The sequence below is a fragment of the Camelina sativa genome, chromosome 11 (assembly GCF_000633955.1).
Source record: "Camelina sativa cultivar DH55 chromosome 11, Cs, whole genome shotgun sequence".
Taxonomy (NCBI): domain Eukaryota; kingdom Viridiplantae; phylum Streptophyta; class Magnoliopsida; order Brassicales; family Brassicaceae; genus Camelina; species Camelina sativa.
The window spans coordinates 42,899,137-42,913,867 of NC_025695.1; the positions used below are offsets into that span (position 1 = coordinate 42,899,137).

Consider the following 14,731-nt stretch of genomic DNA (forward strand, 5'->3'; position numbering starts at 1 on the left):
AATTCATAATATATAAATTCGAATCCCAGAAACCAAAAAAAGCTCTCTCTCTCTCTCTCTCTCTGAGTAAATCTCGTTTGGTCGAAGTTGGTGAAGTCGCCGCCGGGACAACTCTGGTGTACCGATATGACATACATGCGCTATAATCCAACAATGCATGGTTTACAACATTCAAAGTTTCTACTTTTAGCTCTTCTTTTGATCCAGTTGCTACTCTCTACTCAACTCGTTGCTCAAAGATCTAAAAGTCCATGGCAGACACTCACTGGTTCGTTCTCTTCTATCTTCATCTCCTTATATTTCTCTTTTTTTTTTTTTAATCTTTTTCTTTCAATACCTTTTACTGTGAATTGAAGAAAACAGAACAAAAGGTGTTTCCTTTGTCACTCACTTTGATTCTTCAAATTTGGGGTTTTTCTGAGCTTCATCTTTAGAAAAATCGAAGCTTTTTGTTGTTTAAACTTTTAAGGGTTTTTTGCTATTTTGGTTCTGTTATTGATTCCTTTTCTTGATTGTCATCTTTTGTAGGAGATGCTCCTCGTATCATTGCTCGTGGTGGGTTTTCTGGGTTGTTGCCAGATTCAAGTCTCGATGCTTACAGTTTTGTAGGACAGACTAGTGTGCCAGATGCTGTTCTTTGGTGTGATTTGCAACTAACTAAAGAGGCTATTGGGATTTGCTTCCCTGATGTGAAAATGATGAATGCTTCCAATATCCAAGAAGTTTACCCTAAACGGACAAATTCTTACTTGCTTAATGGAGTCCCTACTCAAGATTGGTTCACCATTGATTTCAGTTTGAAGGATCTCAAAAGCGTTTTCTGTAAGTTCAACGTCTCACTCTCACTGCATCTTTTTGATCTTGAGTGTACACTCTAATCATTTGGACTATTGGATTCTAGTGTCATTTTCTACACATATGATCCAATATATATACTTGTGTTTGAGTTGAGTATAGTTAGATTTGCTTGTTGTTGTTCATTAAGTTGTAACTTTCTTGTATTTTCATAGAAATCATTTTCACCTGTGCAGTGATCCGAGGAATATTGTCACGGTCAAATGCATTTGATGGAAACAGTTACACGATATCAACAGTTCAAGATATAGCTACGCAGTTAAAACCCCAGAGTTTTTGGTTAAATGTTCAGGTAATTCTTATGTCAGTAGTAAGTTTCTTACTCTTTTTATTGCAGTTTTAAATCTCAGCTCACTGTAACATGGCTTGTCTGTTTACTCAGCACGATGCATTCTATGCGCAACACAATTTGAGCATAAGTAGCTTTCTGCTATCAGTTTCCAAAACTGTGACTGTTAACTATCTCTCTTCCCCTGAGGTGGATTTCTTTCGGAATATTGGTAGCCGTTTTGAACGCAAGGGGCCAAAGTTTGTGTTCCGTTTTCTTGAGAAAGATGATGTTGAGGTGTCAACCAACCAAACCTATGGATCTCTTGCCGGAAACCTAACTTTCATCAAGACTTTTGCTTCAGGAATCCTTGTTCCCAAGTCTTACATATGGCCGGTTGAAAGCCAATACTTGCTTCCCCATACATCTGTTGTTCAAGATGCTCACAAAGCAGGGTTAGAAGTATATGCATCAGGTTTTGCAAACGATTTTGATATCGCATACAACTACAGTTTTGATCCATTGGCTGAGTACTTATCTTTCGTGGACAATGGGGATTTCTCCGTGGATGGCTTGCTATCTGATTTTCCACTAACCGCATCTTCGGCTGTTGGTAAGTATATCCCTTTCTTCTTCATCACATCTACGTATCATATATATGTTCTAGTACTACTAGAGAAACTACAACCACACAAGTTAAACCATTCTTCACTTTTCTTATTCCTCAGACTGCTTCTCCCATCTTGGAACTAATGCTTCAACACAAGGTATGTGAGTTGTTTATATGTGTTTACATTATTACTACCATGACACAATAACTAACGGTATAAATTTTTCATCTTCTATATGGTTCATGTCACAGTGGATTTTCTTGTTATATCCAAAAATGGAGCAAGTGGAGACTACCCTGGCTGTACTGACTTGGCCTATTCAAAAGCTATCAAAGATGGTGCTGATGTTATCGATTGTTCTCTTCAAATGTCATCAGACGGGATTCCGTTTTGCTTAAGTTCAATTGATCTTGGGGAGAGCACGAACGTTGTCCAAAGTCCTTACAGAAACCGTTCTGCAACTGTTCCTGAGCTCAAATCATTTCCTGGAATATACAGCTTTAGTCTTGCATGGTCTGAGATTCAGACCTTGAGACGTAAGCTTTCCTCATTTTTTTTCTAAGACTGTCTTCTTCTTTTGGCGTTGTCACTCTAGGCAGTGTGTTGGTCTGGTAGATCCTTGAAACCTTTCTTTCATGTTTGAGCACTTATGCTCCTGTTAATTAAGGTAAGAGAGAACCTCCAAAAGTGATCTTAGGATAACCGAGTTAGCTGCACAATACTCCGTTAAGGGTGTCCTGTCCGCAACAGACTATTATTCGTCTTCTAGTTATTTAGGGGTTACAAATAGATGCAAAATAGTGTTTTGTTGCAACTTCATATGCCCCTTGATAATAGAAACGTAATCTGTCTTATCTATCTTCAAAACCAGTCTTATCTTTTCATGTCATTGAATATACTTTTTCCCCATCTGTCTGCAGCTGCCATTGAGAACCCCTACAACAAGGACTTCAACTTGTTTAGGAATCCAAGGGAGAGAAGTTCCGGGAAGCTTGTTTCACTTTCTGATTTCTTGAACTTGGCAAAGAACTCAAGCACTCTCGTCGGTGTTTTGATCAGCGTGGAGGTAAGTTCTACAACCTCCATTTAGACTTTTATCGATAAACATGATCTTCGTCATGTATTGTAATGGTTACAACGATTATGATTTGTTGACTTCAGAATGCATCATACCTGCGAGAGAAGCAAGGGCTGGACTCTGTTAAAGCAGCTCTGGATTCACTCACGGAAGCTGGTTACAGCAACAAGGCAACAACCAGAAGAGTTATGATCCAGTCAACTAACAGCTCAGTCTTGGTTGACTTCAAGAAACAGAGCCGGTATGAGACAGTATACAAAGTGGAAGAAGCCATCCGCGATATACTCGACTCTGCAATAGAAGACATCAAGAAATTTGCAGACGCTATTGTCATCACTAAAACATCAGTTTTCCCAAGCACCGCAAGTTTCACCACTGGACAAACAAATCTAGTTGAAAGGCTACAGAAGCTTAAGCTTCCCGTTTATGTTGATGTGTTCCAGAATGAGTTTGTTTCTCAACCATATGATTTCTTCTCTGATGCAACCGTAGAGATAAACTCGCATGTTACTGGAGCTGGTATCGATGGAGCCATCACTGAGTTCCCTCTCACAGCCGCAAGATACAAAAGTAAAGTGAAAACCAAAAGAATGACGCAAAAAGGTTTACTGTTTTTTCATAACGTTTTAGAAATTTTGATTGTTTTTGATGTTCTTTCTCAGGGAACACGTGCTTGACCCGCAAAGACCCACCTCCGTACATGATCCCAGTTCAGCCTGGTGGCCTCTTAACCATAGTGAGTCCTGCTTCTTTGCCTCCAGCCGAAGCACCAAACCCAGTTTTCACAGATGCTGATGTCATTGAGCCACCACTACCTCCGGTCACAGCCAGAGCCCCAACCACCACCACTGGACCTCAAACAACAGGTGAAAAAGCTCCCAACGGACAAACCCGAGTCACTCTATCTCTTCTCCTCTCTGCATTTGCTACGCTTCTCGCCTCCCTTCTACTTATGTGATCACATTGATCCGATCACCCGCACCGCTAGGATTTTCTTTGTGAGGTTTGACTCAGTCCTCATAACTTTTTTTATTTCCTCCTAACAGTTCTTGGGGATTCTTTAAAGTGATGAGTTTCTGTTGGGGTTTTGTCTGTTCATATTCTTCCTTTATCTTTGTTAATTTAAAAACTCTTGGACGTAAATTTGTATGATTGGGGGGTTCCATTTGTTGTTGTAACATTATTCACTGTAACGTTCTTTAAAAACTCTTTCGTGTGTGTGTACCATTGTAGTTTTTATGAAGACTTTATGTTCTTTCAGCACATCACACACACAGCATATTTAGTGTCTACTGTCTTGCCTAATCCTGAAAACATTGGCGTCTTAAACGTAAAGAGTTTAGACTAATTATGGGATCCAAATAATTAGGTGAGACAAATTAAAACTAATTCAACACATATCTTGAGATCCACCGATGAAGACGGAGATCTTATGGGGATGTTTCTTCGTGATCATTGGTTCTGTTTCCTTCTTCGGATTCGTCTTTGCAGCAGCTATGGCGTCGAATGATAAGCACTACTACTGTTTCTTGGTTCCTTTAACTCTATCGGTTATAATGGTTGCTGTGTACTTTCATTGGCTTAGCATGAAGCTCTTCAAGCACGCCTGATCTGATTCGTCCATCGATTAACAAGTAAGCCAAGGATGTGAATCTCGGATTCAATTGAGACTTTTTTATGGATTCATTCTAGGGTTTGATGTATGTATTTGGATTATATTAGATAATTCCGGTGATTACTGCAATAATTAAGGAATCCATTATTCGTAATAGTATACCGATGAAATGTATTGCATCGAGTAATGATGCTAAAATCGAATTTTGTAATGCTGCTTACTAGTGGATAAAAATGTTGTTTTGTGGATTGACTGATATGGAGCTATGAAGATGGGATTGGGAAATTGCAAAACCTTCTCCACAAGTTCAAACTCACATATCTATCTATCTATGCATCTTTGTAGCTAAAGTAGTAGTCAAGGCATGTAGGATACATTATTACAACACAATGTAGGATACATTATTACAACACAATAGCACACAATTATATAGTGTAAAAGACTTTGCTTTCTACCGCGGACGTAAGTTATACATTCTTCTAGTCATCGTCGAAGAAGTAATATCCGGTTTGTTCTTGATCACTTGTGGGATTTTGAAATCAGCATCTCCAAGATTTTCATCATCATCAGTTAGATCTGTATTGATCCAAGATGTCCAATCTACCTCGCTCTCTGTATCTTCTTCATCCCACGAGTTCTCTCTCTTGCTTAGCATGTTATTAACTTTGTCAACTAATCCTAACAAGATCTGGTGGTTTAGTACGTCATAGTCCCTGCAAATTGAGACAAAAGGAGTATAAGATCAGTTTCTGAGTTTTTGGTTTGTTCAAAACATATCCTGTTTTTTTTAGCATTTTTATTAGTCATACCTGTATGTGAAAACAGAATGAAGAAGCTGAGCTGATGCAAGAACAGCGAATAAAGACCTCAAAAGGTTTATAATCCATGCTTGACGTTCTGCATCATTTACATAGCGTAAACTTGCCACTTCTAATGCTAAGGTAACGCACAAACCTGTATCAGCCAAATGAAAAAGGTCTGTTAAAACGAGTGTATTCCACTGTTATAAATATAGTATGAGGAAAGAGATTTGGAATATGAGACTTACCAATGTAAAGCCTTGGCCTTATGATATAAGTCTGTTTTGTACTTGTAAACATGTAGATGACAAAGATTGACAAGAAGTAGATGAAGAAGGCTTTAATCACTCGGGACTCGAGAAGCATCGCATTGTGCAAAGCATACAACTTGTCCAAAGCTACAAACATGTTTGCCTGTTTTGCCTCAAACGCTACCTGCAAAAAACAGATTGTTAAAAATAAAAGATTGATTTATGTTGTTTGAAATATAGTTTAGGTTTAGAGGACTGACCTGAGCTTCCAACATTGATTTTGAATTTTCATACAGATGATCATGAACCTCCTGAAGCTTTTCTTGCCGCTTTGCAAGATCTTCCTGTTGCTCTTGACTAAATTCCTTCAACCGTTGCAATGTATTTCTACAAAGTTGCAGAAAAAGTTAGAAAAAAGAGTCTCGCCTTTTAACTTAAAACTGTTCTAATGTATTTGAAACTTACCTACTCTCTTGCAGTGCCTCAGACTGAAACCGTGTAAGAAACTGAATCCCGTCAAGTGCCACGGATTGGCCATCTAAAAGTTTCTTTTGTTTATCCAAAGAGCTACCAGCCTTAACTCCAATGTCATCAGTTTTACTCTGCAAATCATTCATTCTAGTTGATAGGTTTTCTCCAAGTACACTTATTTCCCCTTCAATCTGCTTTGTATCGCTTTTTAACTTATCAACTCCTTCCTGGATGTTAGTATAGGCATCAGTGAACATCTCCATTCCATCTTTCAAGGTTTCTTTCATCTTCACTTGACCGTCCATTAGCTCCATCTGTGATTCTGCAATACTCTTTTGTTCTTGATATATTTCTGCAGTTTGTTGAGACAGTCCACTCATACGAGTTTCTATGGTGTTTGTCACATGAGCCACGTTTTGAACCCGAGCATCTATTGACCCTAGAGAATCATGAATCAAGCTCGAGCTCTTCATTAAAGAATCAGATTTACTCTCCAAGATATCCAATTTATCTTCTGTATTCTGAGCTGAAGTCTTCAGCTCATTCACAAGTCTCTCTATCTCGTTCTTGAACGCGTAACTCCTGCCATACAAAAAAAAGAAAACAAAAGAAGCAAATTAAGAATCCAATTCGTAAATCAAAAGTAATCAAATCTAATGTTTGAGAGAATAATCTTACTGTAATTGTTGGCAGATGGTGTTGGTCTCAAGCATGAACTCGAGATAAATCTTATGCTCATGATCATCAAGCTTCTTGAGGCAACTCATCATTGTTGAATCATCATTACAACTTGGAAAAGCAGGTCTCCCAGAGTCTTTAAGAAAGCAATCGCTTAAATGCCAAGCAAACCTCTTTCTCTTTTCTTCTGTGGCAATTGTTTCTTTGCAGCCAGAGAAGAGGTACCTATAAGCATTTTGCCAGCAACTGTTTGGACCAACAAGCTTGTTTTTGGCATCTTCAAGGACTCGAACCGCCTTCTGGTCACTGAAAACATCAATGGAGAACTCGGGGTTGGACCTCTGATGAGACGACCGAGAATAAGAAGAAGAGTCTGTGTTCTCCGATGAAGAAGAAGAGAACCATCCCCAACTCTGGCATGTTAATGGAGAATCTAAAAGTAAGACCAATAGAAACAGAAGAAAACTTCTACTCAAACGATCCATTTAATCGAGTTTTTTTTTCTTTCTCTCTTCTGATCTTCTTCTTCTGTAGGAGATGTGTGATCGATCACCTACAAAATAATAAAAGGGAGAGAGAAGATTATTACGTTACAAGAGTTGTGAAGACATATATATATATATGAAAAACTTGGAGCGCAAGAAAAGGAAACGCCTTGAACTCCCCATTAAATAAATGGAAATTTATCTTTTTAACAAATGAAATTGCAAATTAAAAAAAGAAGAAAATAAAAGACATTTAAAATCTTCGTTCAAAGTATTTCAGAAAAATCTTTCTAAAATAAGGAAAAATCTCTGTATTCACTTTGTTTTTCGTTTTATGAGATTAATACATGCACAGATGCACTTATAAGTTAATCGTATCAATAAAGATAAAACCAACAACATAAAAATTCTTAAGAAATAATAATCGTAAAGAGAACAAGAAAATCACATGACCAAGGTCAAATTCAGAGTCGATATTAGGAGAGAAAACAAAAAACAATATAAAAATAGTTATGTTACTTTGAATAAGAGAAGACTCTCAACCTCTTTTGTCACTCAATTTCATAACAGAGACTTGACAAAACAAATCAAGTACCAAAATAAACACGAAAAACGCAATTTCAACTCTTAACAGCCCTTTACAACCTTACGACATGATTCTAAACAGTTTAGCAAGTAATTAAAGGATTAGAGACTAAAACCAATGCTTACCAGAAAACAGAAGAATTCGCAGTTTTTTTCTTGTTCTGTTTTGTTTAAGTCGGCGATTAGGATGAAAGTGAGAAAAGGGATATTACAAAAAAGTAACATGAACAGGTAGGTTCTTTTGACAAAAAGATGGAAACGTTTCGCGAACGTTTGGTTTACTTCCCCGGTTTGATTTTGATTTAATTTTGGTCCGGTTCGGTATAATTTGGATCTTGGTTTTTGTTTTAAGTCAGAAAAGAATGAATGGAATCTTCTGCTTTAATAAATCTCCAGACAGACTAAAATCTAGTATACCCTTGCAATCAAAAGTTTATTCTCATATCCCCTGCGAAAATAACAAACTATTTTTTTTTTTTAAAATCAAAAATGTGGTTAAAGACAAATAAACCTATATCATTTCTGTTATTTACAGATCCAACCACCTTATACCCACCCAAACCCACAAAATTCGGACAATCCAGTTGAAATCGGATCTCTCCTTTAACTACCCAACTTTTCGAATTCCTTCATTCACGACTCCACTCTCCCTCGTTCAATTCCCGTTAATTATTCTTCTCCCTCAAGTGCAACTAAGGATAACTCGATTCTGGGTAAGTTGAAATAGGTTGGGGTTTTTCGAATTTGGGTTATTTGTTTTTCAAAATCGGGTAATATGGGTTTCGATTTTCGATAATTTGGTTTTCAATTTTGGGGTTTTGTCGATTTTTTTCATGAATTGGAGTGAAGTGGAAGTTGAAATCAGTTGTTTTTTTTGTGTGCAAGAGTCGTAACGGTTCGTACAAAGAACCCAAGCTATGTGGAAAAATCGAATCCTCCAGCAGATCTCGAAAAAGAAGGAAATCGTGGGGATGAATCTGAACGTGATTCCGATAAGACGAACTCAATTGAGAAGTCAAATGATAAGGATTCATCGGTATGTATCTTCTCTATATTGTATAACCGTTCAAATAAGAATTCGTTCTAAAAAGTATAACTGTATAACTTAGGAAAACTTAGAAAAAGTATAACTTAGAAAAACTTGGTATAACTAGATATGTGTCTTGCAGGGATCTGAGGATGAATGCGACGTAATGCAACCTCTGAATATGTACTTCGATTACTCCCAGTATACGAAGCCTTTCAAGATGTCTGGAAAGTGTTTTATTTCAGAGACGGTAAACTTATTAGGCGGTCATCTTAAAGAAGAGGAGTTAGATTGGTTTTTAGGGCACCCACAGTTCAAGCATTTCTTCCATATGCTTAAGGATTCGAATCATAAGTTGATGGGTATGTGGATGTTGTTGCTTCGCACGGTGTAAGAAGGGGACGGGACCTTCCGTTGTCGTAAGGACTCCTATTATAACAAGGCAGAAAAACTCGAAAAAGTAAGGAGCATGTGAACCTTTATGAGTCAGTATGTGAACTTTTATGAGTCAGTATGTGAACTCTTTGGTTGTTTTTATGGTTTTTGTTAAGTACTCGGAATGTTTAACTAGGTACAACTCTCTTTTTTTAAGTACAATTCTCTTTTTTAAGTACAACTCTATGTTTTTAGGTACAACTTGGTTGGAATGTTAAAGTAAGTACAACTATGTTTTTAAGTACAACACTCAGTTTGCATCAAAATTTATGTTGTGTGTTTAAGCAGACAAAATAACACACAAGAACAAGACAAATTACCGGCAATCGGCAAATGGAACCACACAAACGATCCTTAGATGTACCATTACAAAGAACAAGTTTTACTTAGTTGTACTATTACAAAGTACTACGTAGTTGTACCATCTTCCAAGAACAAGTTCTACTTAGTCGTACCATCTTCCGAGACATACCACAAGAAAACATCCAAAAAAAACGAGAAAACATATTTTCTTAATTTTCTTCATATCTCTGCTCCTATCCATCTTCAGCTGTCTATATTAGATTTCAAGATTTGAGATGACCCAGAAATCGCAAAAACCCAGAAATCGAAAACCCAGAGAGAGGAATCGAAAACCCAGAAATCGAAAACCCAAAAAACCCAGAGAGAGGAAATTTTGTTTTTGTTTTTGGACCCAGAAATCGCAAGAGAGAGGGAGAGGGGAGAGGAATGAATTTTTTTTGGACCCCCCAAAATCGCAAATCGATTGGAAGCCCTAGATAATTCGCTCCAATTTAATTTTTCAAAAATTAAAATTTTGTTTGACACATAAAAAACACGTGTAGTCGCCAATTTAAACACGTGTAGCCGCCAATTTACACATGTGTAGCCGCCAAAATGCACTAGTTGTTCCAAGTTTTCAGATTGTACCGATCTTGACAAGTTGTACAATTCCGAATTTTTTATTGTAATTAGTTATACCATGTCAAAACCCAATAATTTTAGTTGCACACATGGTTTATGGTTAATTGAGATACATTTACACATGTTCATGCGATCATATGTTTGAAAACATAATTTTCTAAACTTTTGTAATTATATGTGGTTTACAACGACAAAGTAACCCTTAAAGTATAAGGTGTTTCATGATAAACCTTGAATATGATGAAAATTGTTATGACAATTCTTTCTTTCAATTAGTTATGTATATTTAATATTTTTGTTGTTAATTATTTATACAATTGTCATATTTATTTTTATTTGAAAATTTATAAATAATAATATAGATATTTTGTTTTTTTTAATTATCAATTTTTAATTATAAAATTTTAATTACAATTTTTAATTATAAATAATAATATAATTATTTTTGGCAACTAACCTAAGGAAGATAATCACAATTTAACTGAAATAAGTTTTCCCTTAAAGATAAGCAAACATGTCTATCAAGATAATCCACAAAAAACAAACACACACAAATGACAATAGTTGTACCGAGGGAAAAATAAGTTTTACTAAGTTCTCCAAATAAGAAACTAAGTCCGAGAACCCTCACTATCAAACCAGCTCCTACTCGAATTTTTCTTCTTCTTCCTGCGTCCATGTTCTCCGGCTGATGGAATCCTTTTTGTTGGTTTTCTTCCTCTTTTTGTGACATAAAAATTAGGAAGAACAATCTTAGCACGTACATCGTCACGGACCATCCACATAGACATGATAGGAACTGGATATATCGTCCTCGAATACCCCAATGCCCACTGCTCCATCCAATGGTGTGCCTCTCCTTTTTCTCCTCATTGTACTTGTATCTGACCTCAAGCACGTATGCGTCTTGACATTAAGTGAACAACGTACAGTTCCTCGACTTTGCTCATCCCCCTGATTTATTTCAACATCATTCACGACTTCCACATGCAAAACTTGGAATTGATCTAGATTCATTTCCAAATAACACATCAGATCATCATCATCACGTATGTGTATCGGTCTCTTAGGATGCACTGATTCGGGAACGTAACTCAATTTTAGCTCAGTCATAGTTTCATCAACCTTTGCCTTTCTGCATATTTTCTGAACCAATGCAGAATAACTGACCTCTTCAATAGATGTCTCCATTCTAAGAGATTGATGAACTTTTTCTCTTGAAATCCATCTTAGTTCATTTTCCCTTGTTGCATAATATCCCCCGTAATCAAAAACGATGATTATCCGACGATTATTATTCATTGTGCCTGAAATAAAATAAAAAACTCACATTGGAACCTCTGTCGTGTAAATAGTATTACCAAGTTGTACCAAACTTGTGCTAGTTGTACCCGTCTAAGTTGTACCAAACTATTACCAGTTGTACCAAATACTAGCTAGCGATTGTACCCGTATCAGTTATACCTAGTCTACCAGTTGTACTACATCGACTCCACAAAATCACTATTTATTTCGGAATATTTTTACGATTCAGTTCGAATGAAGTGTTAGAATCCACTTAGTATGCGACCCATTTCGACACTAATACAAATGAGAATAAATTGAATGAGCATTCAAGGTATATACCCTAATTGCTTTAGGATGAACCTCAACAACACAAGAACCCTAATTGCATTGGTAAATAAATGTAAGAATATCACCTGAATCTTTTGCTTTGCTTTGTTGTTTGCTTCAATCCCAATATTTTGCTTTGGTTTGGAATCAAATCGATTTTTATGGACTCGATTTGTATTGATTGGAAGGGGGAGAGGAGCAATAGTGGGGGGAGCAAGGACGAAATCGGGAGAGAGAGGGGAGAGAGAAAGAACCCGATTGGTGGAGAAAAATTGATGGGATCCACATGTTTTTCTTTTTAAAATTTTTTGATTTATTAAATAAAAATGGGTTAGGGTTAAAGGTAAAAATGAGATATGTTGGTCAACTTTTTGTCAAAGGGTATTTAGACCACAAAAGGGTATTGATGAATAAACTTTTGATTGCAAGGGTATTTTAGAGTTTGGTCCTCTCCAGACTCACAAAATTCCGATTCATCATCTTCACGTTTTTTTTTTTTTTTAATTCCAGCAACTTTCCGGTGAAACAGTCGATGAAGTCTCACCTAAATCTATACCTTTCACCGTTGATTGATATGACTTCGGAATCGAGTCAGAAGAAATCGATGGAAATCTAAAAATAGAAAAGAGGTTTTTCAAAATTCTTCTCGCTCTCTTGTCTTCAAAACCGCAAATCAAGGAGACGATAGAGAGATGAGTAAACGGAATCCGAAGATTCTGAAGATTTTTTTGTATATGTTACTTCTCAACTCTTTTTTTCTCATCATCTACTTCGTTTTTCACTCGTCGTCGTCGTCGTCGTCTTCTTCTTCATCGGAGCAGCCGAATCCTCATATATCTTTGGTGCGATTTCACGTTTCAGTGAGTAATCAATCAGCGATTCAGAAACCGTGGCCGATCTTACCTTCTTACCTCCCATGGACGCCGCCGCAGAGGAATCTACCAACTCGCTCTTGCGAAGGCTATTTCGGGAATGGATTTACCAAGAGAGTTGACTTCCTTAAGCCGATGATTGGAGGAGAAGGAAGCTGGTTTCGATGTTTCTATAGCGAGACGTTACAGAGTTCTATTTGCGAAGGGAGGAATCTGAGGATGGTTCCGGATCGGATTGTTATGTCTAGAGGAGCTGAGAGGTTAGAGGAAGTTATGGGGAGGAGAGAGGAGGAAGAGCTTCCTGAGTTTCGTGATGGTGCGTTTGAGGTGGCGGAAGAGGTTTCTTCACGGTTAGGTTTTAAGAGACACCGCCGTATTGGTGGTGGAGGAGGTAATGATGTGATTTCTCGGCGGCTGGTGAATGATGAGTTGCTGAATGAATATGTTCAAGAAGGTGGTATTGGTAGACATACAATGAGGGGTTTGGTTGCTTCGATTCGTGCTGTTGACACCAACGATTTCGTTTGTGAAGAGGTTTGTTCACATCTCTTTTGCTCATTGATCTGTCTTGGTAGAATCTATTAGGGAACTCTTATTAGATTGTGTTTTGGTGAGCATTGCATAATTGGAAAGTTCTTTATAAAATCTTACTGTGATTGGATTGAGAACATGAGAATTAAGCTCTTCACTGGTTCATATTAGGTTGTGGTTTATGAGTTTCTTTGAAACATATGTAAGTTTCTTGCTGATTGATATTTTTGGTTTTGGTTGGCCTCAGTGGGTGGAGGAACCAACCTTGCTTATTACTCGATTTGAGTACGCAAATCTCTTCCATACCGTGACAGATTGGTATAGCGCTTATGTTTCCTCTAGAGTCACCGGTTTGCCTAATCGACCACATGTTGTATTCGTTGATGGACACTGCACGGTATGCTCCTCTTCTTTTTCATGGTCATGAGTAGAGAAAATCCAGTTTCATTTTCCCCAACTATCTTTAGACTTGCTGTTGCTCTTGGTTTTAGGACATGGATCTTTTATGTGTTTGTGGGTTTACTGAATGAAAATGAATTTAGTAGAAGTTTCATGTCCATGCTGTGAAACCTTTTGCAGACACAGCTAGAAGAAACATGGACAGCTTTGTTTTCCGGAATCAAATACGCTAAGAATTTCACCAAACCGGTTTGTTTCCGCCACGCTATTCTTTCACCTCTGGGATACGAAACCGCGCTTTTCAAGGGCTTGACCGGAGAAATAGATTGCAAGGGGGAATCAGCTCAAAATCTTTGGCAAAACCCGGACGATAAAAGGACCGCGAGGATATCAGAGTTTGGCGAAATGATCAGAGCAGCTTTTGGGTTTCCTGTCAACAGACACCGCTCATCAGAAAGACCGCCATCTTCATCATCATCCTCTGTTCATAACGTTCTCTTTGTCCGCCGTGAAGATTACTTAGCCCATCCTCGTCACGGCGGGAAAGTCCAGTCTCGGCTCATCAACGAGGAAGAAGTGTTTGACTCTTTGCACCATTGGGTCGCGTCTGGCTCCACCGGTCTGACCAAATGCGGGATTAACCTTGTGAATGGCTTGTTTGCTCACATGTCGATGAAAGATCAAGTCCGAGCCATCCAAGACGCGTCAGTGATCATAGGAGCTCACGGAGCAGGGCTGACTCACATTGTGTCTGCAACACCAAACACAACGATATTTGAGATTATAAGCGTCGAGTTTCAGAGACCTCATTTCGAGCTTATAGCTAAATGGAAAGGTTTAGAGTATCACGCTATGCATCTGGCGAACTCACGAGCAGATCCAACTGCTGTGATTGAGAAGCTAAAGGAGATCATGAAGAGCCTTGGCTGCTAAAAACATGAATTCGGGATAGTGAGTGAGTGAGTTCGAACCTCTGGTGACCGGTGAGTTTAGGATATTTTGACACTTTTCTTTGTATGAATTTTTTTAGATGGGTTAATGATGTCAAGTTCTCTGTAAATTAGCTTTGCTTTTTATACTCAACAAACAGGCTTTCTAATGGTTATTTATAATTTATTATTTCAAAAGTTCTCCTTTTTAAAAAACATTTTTGCATATTCATTAAAAATGTAGAAAGGAATGAAGGGAAGAAAAGAGAAGTGTTTCTCACTCTCAGCAATATTAGACACTCG

General features: G+C 37.6%; 3 protein-coding genes across 3 annotated transcripts; 2 read left to right on the forward strand and 1 right to left on the reverse strand.

The window, feature by feature from the left end:
* LOC104726094 (glycerophosphodiester phosphodiesterase GDPDL4) lies at positions 16–4,075 on the forward strand. The gene is made up of 9 exons (XM_010444876.2): positions 16–268; positions 529–822; positions 1,032–1,147; positions 1,238–1,736; positions 1,852–1,890; positions 1,986–2,270; positions 2,655–2,800; positions 2,896–3,382; positions 3,475–4,075. The coding sequence occupies exons 1-9, from the start codon at positions 127–129 to the stop codon at positions 3,768–3,770; spliced, it is 2,304 nt and encodes a 767-aa protein (XP_010443178.1). The 5' UTR covers positions 16–126; the 3' UTR covers positions 3,771–4,075.
* LOC104726095 (protein GAMETE EXPRESSED 1-like) lies at positions 4,649–7,903 on the reverse strand. Its single transcript, XM_010444878.1, has 7 exons — positions 7,824–7,903; positions 6,628–7,180; positions 5,944–6,531; positions 5,739–5,865; positions 5,476–5,662; positions 5,237–5,381; positions 4,649–5,140 (listed from the first exon to the last, which is right to left on the reverse strand). The coding sequence occupies exons 2-7, from the start codon at positions 7,110–7,112 to the stop codon at positions 4,879–4,881; spliced, it is 1,794 nt and encodes a 597-aa protein (XP_010443180.1). The 5' UTR covers positions 7,113–7,180; positions 7,824–7,903; the 3' UTR covers positions 4,649–4,878.
* On the forward strand, positions 12,152–14,604 carry LOC104726096 (beta-(1,2)-xylosyltransferase). Its single transcript, XM_010444879.2, has 3 exons — positions 12,152–13,103; positions 13,348–13,497; positions 13,680–14,604. Exons 1-3 carry the CDS (start codon positions 12,390–12,392, stop codon positions 14,430–14,432), a joined length of 1,617 nt encoding a protein of 538 aa, XP_010443181.1. The 5' UTR covers positions 12,152–12,389; the 3' UTR covers positions 14,433–14,604.

Coding starts and splice junctions, on each gene's coding strand:
- LOC104726094 (XM_010444876.2), top strand. CDS start 127: ATGACATACATGCGCTATAATCCAACAATGCATGGTTTACAACATTCA. Junction 1,148..1,237: donor GTTTTTGGTTAAATGTTCAG/GTAATTCTTATG, acceptor CTGTTTACTCAG/CACGATGCATTCTATGCGCA. Junction 2,271..2,654: donor TGAGATTCAGACCTTGAGAC/GTAAGCTTTCCT, acceptor ATCTGTCTGCAG/CTGCCATTGAGAACCCCTAC.
- LOC104726095 (XM_010444878.1), bottom strand. CDS start 7,112: ATGGATCGTTTGAGTAGAAGTTTTCTTCTGTTTCTATTGGTCTTACTT. Junction 5,663..5,738: donor AATCAATGTTGGAAGCTCAG/GTCAGTCCTCTA, acceptor TGTTTTTTGCAG/GTAGCGTTTGAGGCAAAACA. Junction 5,141..5,236: donor CATTCTGTTTTCACATACAG/GTATGACTAATA, acceptor CTCAATTTGCAG/GGACTATGACGTACTAAACC.
- LOC104726096 (XM_010444879.2), top strand. CDS start 12,390: ATGAGTAAACGGAATCCGAAGATTCTGAAGATTTTTTTGTATATGTTA. Junction 13,104..13,347: donor ACGATTTCGTTTGTGAAGAG/GTTTGTTCACAT, acceptor GGTTGGCCTCAG/TGGGTGGAGGAACCAACCTT. Junction 13,498..13,679: donor TCGTTGATGGACACTGCACG/GTATGCTCCTCT, acceptor AACCTTTTGCAG/ACACAGCTAGAAGAAACATG.